The following is an 8,156-nucleotide window of genomic DNA, read 5'->3' as shown; positions in this document are numbered from 1 at the left end:
CCCTCTCCCTCTCCGTGCCTCTTCCCTCCCCTTCCCCGGCTCCCTCCTTCATCTCCTCCTGTCCTAGGTACAGCACTTTTCAGTAATCAATGGAAAGGATCCTTTTTAAAGCCTCAGCCCCATGAGTATCTTGGCTTCTGCTGAAAGCCATCCCCACTGAAGGATTTCAGTCCTTGGTTATCTTTTCAGTTAGAGAGGACACACAGCCATTCCAATGGACAGTCACACTTAAAAATGCACCGAGATTTGCCAAATTCTTACTACAAAGTAGTTTGATTATTTTGATATTAGAAATGGCAATTCTTTCTCAGTCATTTCTGTTTTCTGCCTGTTCCTGCCACTGCACAGGATGGAAATTCAAAACCCTTGTTCACAATTAAAACTAAGGGCAATGGGATGTGATGCCTTTGATCCTTCCTTCTACTTTGTTGGAAAATGTCACTAGCGCTACCTGCCTGGAGCACAGGAAGCTGCCACCTGCTCTGTTTTTTAATTCCACATTAATGAATTAATGTCTTTCCTATCTATTATTTATCTCATGCTGAATTTTAACAAATAGCTTGCTTGATAACATTGGATGTATGCTCGCTTTTACAGAAAGTGCAGGCCTTTGCAGATGTTGAAAAGCCCTATTTTTAAGCAAGGTTTCTACATAGCAATGTTTATGCAGACTTTTCCATCGGTAATGAGCTTTTGCACTCAACGATATTTCATGCCTAGCAAAGTCATACATTACATTTCTGTGAGTTAAAGAAGACCATTATCCTAATTAACAAGTATCCATCTTCTGCCTGGATAGATTTTACTTCTCCAGGAAAGCATTTTCTCTCTAAGTTCCAGGAGACCATCCAGAGATATGTGCCGGCTCTACTAAAGTTTCTAGAAGAAACCCTAAGGCATAATTGGACATTATAAAATGTATTTGATCTTAGATCATCTTTTTCAATTCAAAACGATTAGAATAAAATTCTAGAAAGAGGTGAATGACAATTCTCATTGATTCCAACATGTTCAATATTTGATCCTACTCTAACAGACTGGGATTTTCATTGGCTTTAATGTGTTCAGGATTTGGCCCTGAGGTAATACTTTCCTCAATAGTAATTTGAAATCAATGGGAAACAATGTGAGTTTGCATTACATATGCAGAGGCATACAGGTTTGGAGACTTCCCATGTTGTGGAATGAACAAAAGAAAAGGTTTATGTCAGCTAGAGGCTGCAATATGTGTGAGGGACAAAAAATCTAATGCTTTACCTGATATTAACTGTAATGGCGACCTGGGGTGAATAAAAAAGCAATGGTCTTAAGACAGCTTCAAGTAGCTATCATAGGGGAGATGACAGCCTTTAAGGAAAAAATATACAGTAAACTCTTCGTTAGTCTTGGTTATGGATTATGTCTGGTCCTACCTTCCAATGCACTGTTCTACTGCAGAAATGCGTGATGCAGCGCGAGGGCAGCTTAGCTCAGCTCACATTTTCCTGTTGCCATTTAGTGCTGTGTCTGCTCTCTAGAGAACCTAGAGGCTGCCGTGCCTTTCAAAGGTGAACGCACTCTCTTGTTGGATGTCTTGTATTAGTTGTGGTTTTGCTTTGTTCAGATTATACCACCCTCCCATCAACATGAATAACTGAGAGTGCAGCTGTGCTATTTATGTATTTAAAACAGTGCATCCATGTGTGAGAGAGGTAATTTCTTTTCATTCTTGTTTTCTCTATGTTTTATTTCTGATTTTGTTTCCACATGATTTCTGACTCCTAACAGAAATGCAAGCTTCCATTGTTGCTTTATCATTCAAGCCTGCAGTGAAATTAACCTATTTAAATGTTTTGCATCTTGTTTTTTAATTGCACAAGTTTGATGGTTATTCTAGCTCAGTTTGATGACATATACTTCAATTTTGCATATTTACTTTTTAGACTAACGGGTAGATGGAACTGTTTTGTTGTTTTTAATTTAGTGGTCCTGAAATCATCACACTGGAAGCATTCGATACCTCTGCTTAACAGAGAAGCAGAGTTGCCAGAGTCCAAGTAGCTCAGATCAGTCTTGACAGTCTGCACCCACCCAAAACTGGAGAGCACAGCTGAGGCACCTCTCCTCCTTACTTTTTGCCCAAGAGCACTGCGGCTGAATCTTTGCGCTTTTTTTCACCACAAACACCCTACACAGCGCTTATACCTGAATTCCCTGTCAGGGCCCCTGGGTGCACTGATAGCCTTAATTGCCCTGGGCATCCTGACCTAGTCCCCACACTGTACACCCTGCCCATGGGCCTGGGATCCCTGTTTCAGCTCAAGCTGAAGTACCAGGCCTTTTCAGTCATGCTGGGCTGTGGCTAACTCTGGTTGCCGTGATCAGCCTGCCATGCTCTGCTTGTCACCTCTCAGGTGAGGCACCAGCCCTGCTGTCACCGTCAGTTCCTGGTTGCCGGTCCCAGTGGGGCTGCCTCTCTCCCTCTGCTCCCTGGCACTCCTCACATCTAGGCTACTGGGGATGCTCGTCACTTTTATCACTGCCAGACTGAGAGCGCTAAGTCAGAGGTGATTAATAATTGTAGGCTGACGACCAGTCTGCCCCTGCGTGAGCAGGGTGGTTTAGTAGATTCCCAGGCTCTTCCAATCTCCCAGGGCTTCCTGAGAGACAGTTACTGATAACTAAATATTGAGAAAATATTGGTAAGTTACTTCCTGTTCAGCCATTTCCAAACTGAACCACTGGAGCCACTTCTTTCCATAAGGAGACCATTAAATTGCTAAATATTTGATTTGCTTCTAAACAACACCCCAGCAGATACTGACAGAGCTTCATTATTTGTTTGAAGATTTGTTTGTACAGCATTGGCAGTCTATTTCCCAAAAGAGCTTCTGGCTGTTTGCTCTCCCAAAGAGCAGCAAAACTCAGCTTTAACTGGCTATCCTCACTCCTACCATACTGAGTGTAAATAGCAACTGCATTCAGTTTATTCTCTGCTTTTAATAGCTGCAATTCAAGCCTTTAATTTAATTTATAAAGTCTCTCTCTTTTACTCATCCACACTACTAAGTCGTGAAAGATTAATTAAAAATAGGATATGTACTATAGTAGGAAATCCTTTCCTAATCTGAACCTCTTGGCATCTTTACCCCAAGCAGAGAACACAGACATAGTGTCTCAGGATGCCCTTCAGCAAGGAAAAAGAAAAAGAAAATACTGGGCAGTGGGGCAGCCTCAGCCAGAAATGACAGCAAAAACATGCTATTGTAAGACCACATGGAAGTTACACAGAGATTACCTGCTCAGTAATCTAGGAGATCTAGGGCATTCACCTCTTACTCTGAAAATCCTAACTTGACTCAAACCTCTTCACAGCTTCTCCTAGTTTTAGCAAATGGAGCAGACTCCCCAGCTGCTGTTAAGCAATGCTGTACCTGGAGGGTGGATTTATTGTAGGTAAAGCTATGTCTGAATTTGATTTGACCCCAAGGTTAAGTTCAGGCAAAATCACCCTTCAACAGACTTAAAACACTAGTCTCAGTCTCATTATCATTTCCTTTGTGATCTTTTTCCTGTTTCTTGGATTTACTTATTGTTTATGATGGGCAGAGGCCAATTAGCAGAGAGGCTGCCGGGTATTTTGTATTTTGGGAATATGATACAATCAGCATAATCAGCTGTTTTCCTTCCTTTTCTGCTTTCCTTTCACACTTGGTAAATATGTGGATGCTTGGTAAATGAGAGTGAAAAATAACTCAATTAAGTGTGCAGCAAAAATATTATCTGAGAAGAAAAAAATTATTTCCTCATGTCCAGTTGCCTGTGCTGTGACCCCGGTCATGACAGTCCTAAATTGCTTTATTTCAGGCAACGGGATTCAGGCAATTATGGGATGGATGTTATTTTCTGTGAAAAGAATTACTCTTGTGTTTTTAAGTCCATATGCTCCATCAGTGCAAATTCAAGTGGCACTGTACAATGTGCTTTAGCATGCTGCTCACTGAACTAAAATTTCTCACAGAAATAGTTTGCCTTAATGCAGCAGTCTGTGAAATGGCTGGATGCGAATCTGAAGATAACTATGGGCATTACTGAAATATCTATGTGAAGATCCAGTTCAACATTTCCCTGGCAATAAGTAGACCCTTTTATGAAAGGCTTTTTCAGTTCCCACCTACCAATCTAGATTTACCGTCACAGGACTGTGTGGCATTCTTTTTCCAGAGCTCTGCTGGTAGATCCTGGCAAAGAAAAGGTTAATTTTCTAAAACATCTGACTTTTATTTGACCAAAGCAAGAGAAAGGAAAAATGTATGGCTTGGGAATGCTTTGTGTTCAGAATTTTTCATAGCAATATTTAATTTTTAATGTGGCCTGAATGTTCTTCCCCCCAAACTGCTATGACAACTCGTTATACAATTACACTCAGTAGTTACTGTCTCAGAGCTCAGCAGCACTGGACTGACAGATTTCTCCGCATCGGCTGGGCATGATCTGGCCAGCTCATACATAGTCGGTAAGAGAGGCAAGGACATCCTCAGTGAGGGTGCTCCGCAAAACCACCTGTTTGGTATAATTTGTGCTGCTTGCAATACAAAACTTTTATGACAATCTTGGTAGATATCCTGGAACTGAGTTATTTATGGGCAAGGACAAGTGCTGGAAGTGGTTTGGATATCATTCATCACCAGTAGCCAGACTCTCCTGCGATGGTTGTGACACATCTGGGTGAGTAATATCATAGACAGGACAGTCCAACCTGTACACCAGCAGTACAAATTCTGTGTTTTGATACGACCAAGGATAAGCTGGCTCTGTCCAAGAAGAGCAGCCTTCTGTGCCTGTATTAGTGAAACCAAACCAAAGCACAGATTTGCCTGAACCAGCAGGAAAATAACTATTTATTTTGTCTCACCAAAAGAAGGAAATAAAACTGGGTATGTCAGTATTGTCTCTTCCAAGTTTTGCTGTTTCTGAAGGGCTCCTGCAGTATGGTTAGCTCCAAGCGCCTTGGCACATTTCCATTCTGAGTAAAGATTAATTAACTGATCCAACATATTTCTTTAATCACATGATTGCAGACCGCCTGATTTTCACTGGTGTCTTGGTTTGCTATAGTGTCTGAGGGCAACCATACAAGAAGGGACGAAGGAGACTGAGCCACCTGCATGGGGCTCAGCACAAAAAGTCCACTGCCACTGTGACAGCTGGAAGAGGGAAGTGAGCAGCTGGTGCTGGGTGGACTGTAGGTCTCTGTGTCAGGCTGTGACAAGGAGGGGTGGATTCTCAGCCTCCCCATCTCCCTATGGGAATGAGTGTCTTCCAGACTCAATCTGTCCTGAGGATCACCTGCAGAGCCACCCTGCCTTAGATTGTTATGGAAGGGTAGGGAACAGCAGAAGGAGAATTTCCTAATGCTTGGCTGTAGCCAGGCTTTGCTGGCTTTAAACTTACATTGCAGGGAAGGAGGTCATTAAATTAAGGAGGACAGGAGGGAAGAAATGAGCAAGGAAAGGTTAGTGTTTGTTGACGGGGTCTCTTGGACTGTACAATCACAGCTGTTCAGATACCCCAATCTTTTGATGGTTCTCATAATGTTTGTGGAGTGAGATGCTCCAAAGAAGTTAGAGTTGTAATATCTTTCATCTTATTACATATACTTGACCCTCTGAGACAAGCAGAACTCAGCATTTATAGGTAATTCTGAATATCTTGGAGGCCAGCTGAGGGTATGCTGTGTTCAGGCAAAGAGGGAGTCTGGACTAGCAAAGGGTCTGAACAGCCTGGACAGGATCTGAAGTTGGCCTTCACACAGAACCTCAGCAGAAATTCCACCGGCTTTATATGAGTTGACAAAGAGGCTTTCCAAAGGACTGAAAACTTGGGAAGTGTCACTGTAATGACATTGCACCTGAGGTGGTTGGTTTTCCTCCCTCTCTATCACAGGGCAGTATTCAGCTTGTGTCAGTTCCCCGTGCCAGAATGGAGGAACCTGTATCAACGACAGACAGAGTTTTATTTGTGCTTGTCGCCACCCCTTTGGAGGAGCCAACTGCAGTACGAAGCTGGTGAACGACAATTCTCTGAGTGTCGGCAAGTAAAAAATTTAGTAGTGCAATATGCTAGCAGTACCAGCCTCTGCCCCAGGGCCTAATTAGAGAGCATTTGCTGGTCAAAGGTCTCACATTTCACTTTAATGAGTGCCAACTCAAGTAGTAGTGTCCTGTGTTTTGGTGCTGAAGACATCAATCCCCATGGGTGATGCACAATCTCTTTCTTTAATATGACCAGATGATGGTATTAAATTGGGCTGGGACCAGCCTTAATAACTGGAAAGCTCCCTGCTGAGTTGTGCAGAGTGGGAGGGTGTACAATAGATGTATTTGAACATGATATCATGGAATTCGAAGGGGGAGGTAAAATCACATCACTGGGGAATACTAGCTTCAGCACGGCCACAAATGCTCTATAAATACCAGTAGCTACTGTGATGTGTGGGACTATGGCATCAAGGAGTCATTTTAGGCATTCCTCTGATTTTCATCAGCAAAGGATGCAGCCCTTTCAGACAATTTCAGATATTTCAGAAAAGCTAAGTGGAAACTGTGCTTATTAAGTCCAGAAAACAAATAAATAATTTACATCCAGGCCACATGGAATGTGAATTTTATGCAGCTTTCAGCAGCCATTTGGCTGATTCTCACTCATGACAGCGTATGAATAGTGAATAAAATCATTTGTACAGTGGCAGGGAATCATAGTGTGCAGGCTCAGCTTGAAGAGAAAAACATCTACTTTTATTCCTTCATTTAATGTCAGGAGTGCTAAACCTCTTCAGTGTTTGTCTAAGATTTGTGGAGAAAATTCTTGGCTTCAGCACACACAGATGAACAATGAAAGAGATCCTGGGGTGGGAAAAACTTGGGGGGGGAGAAGGGGGGAAGAAAGAAAAGAAAAATAGCAGCTCCGTTAATGATAACATAGTATAGACAAATACAAAGTTCCCCTGCTGTTTCTAAAATTGTTCTTTTGTGGATACACCTAGCACTAATTGCGAGGAAAGTTACTTTTTATACAATACAGAAAAACTCTGCGTTTATGCAGAAATACTATGTTTCAGTTTGTCCTGGTTTCGGCTCAAAAACATAGTATTTAACTCGGCTCAAGCGCCTCGTTGATGTGACTTCAGAAAAGCTGCTTTTAATCTTCTGGCTGGTCCGAGTTGCCGTTATACAATGTAACATTACTTGAAATTGTTCTTTATTCCTTTCCAGATTTTTCAAAAGGATCATACAGATATGCGCCTATGGTGGCTTTTTTTGCCTCTCATACGTATGGAATGACGACTCCGGGACCCATCAGATTTAACAATCTGGATGTCAACTACGGAGCTTCCTTTGCCCCAGCAACCGGGAAGTTCCATGTTCCATATCTGGGGGTCTATATTTTTGAATATACCATTGAATCATTTAGTCCACGTGCCTCTGGCTATCTGGTCATTGATGGAATAGACAAACTCACTTTTCAGGCTGAAAATATTAATGGTAACAAGTACGCTGACAGAGTAATTACTGGAAATGCTTTATTAGAGTTAAATTATGGTCAAGAAGTCTGGCTCAGACTGGCAACCGGCTCTATACCAGCCAAGTATCCACCAGTAACTACGTTCAGCGGTTACTTGCTGTATCGTACCTAAGTCAGTCATAAATGTAAACAGTTACCATCAAATGAAGCAACCTGCTTGTGAATTTATCTTTGCCTTTAAATACTTTGTTTCTTTAACAGCAGTAGGTTTCTCAAAGTAATCAATGCGGTGGTATTTGAAGTGCTGATTCTCCAGGAAGTTGCTTCGTAGTAGCCATGTGCACATCTGCAAAGAGAGTCCACAGGTTGGAGATGGGGGAAAAATAAGCATCTTCCTTGTATGAGCATGACTGGGAAGCACAAATCTAATTATGTTCTACATTTACATTGCATAAACATACTTGCACAAGGTTGCTGAGAATCAGTTCTTAAGACGAATCAAAGCTGGGTTTGATTATTCCTTTACAACTTGAGTGCATACCAAAGGTGATGGCTAGATTTTGATGACTCAGATGCTGGGTTACTACTTAGCTCACTGTATCAAGTGATAATCATGTGTATATATTCTGTTTGGAAAACACATATTTCTTTTT

The 8,156-nt window shown here is 41.9% G+C and overlaps 1 protein-coding gene across 1 annotated transcript in view; it reads left to right on the top strand.

Annotated features, from left to right (window-relative positions):
- MMRN1 (multimerin 1) overlaps positions 1-7,810 on the top strand; it is a 45,849-nt gene extending 38,039 nt beyond the window's left edge. Inside the window, exons 7-8 of the mRNA XM_009329762.1 lie at positions 5,926-6,072; positions 7,254-7,810. Of these exons, the coding sequence (XP_009328037.1) occupies positions 5,926-6,072; positions 7,254-7,675 (569 nt within the window). The 3' untranslated portion in view covers positions 7,676-7,810. The remainder of the gene's footprint in view (positions 1-5,925; positions 6,073-7,253) is intronic.
- The last annotated feature ends 346 nt before the right edge of the window (positions 7,811-8,156 follow it).

Source organism: Pygoscelis adeliae, unplaced genomic scaffold, assembly GCF_000699105.1.
Source record: "Pygoscelis adeliae isolate BGI_AS28 unplaced genomic scaffold, ASM69910v1 Scaffold67, whole genome shotgun sequence".
Lineage (NCBI taxonomy): Eukaryota > Metazoa > Chordata > Aves > Sphenisciformes > Spheniscidae > Pygoscelis > Pygoscelis adeliae.
This window is presented reverse-complemented; position numbering and strand designations above follow the sequence as displayed.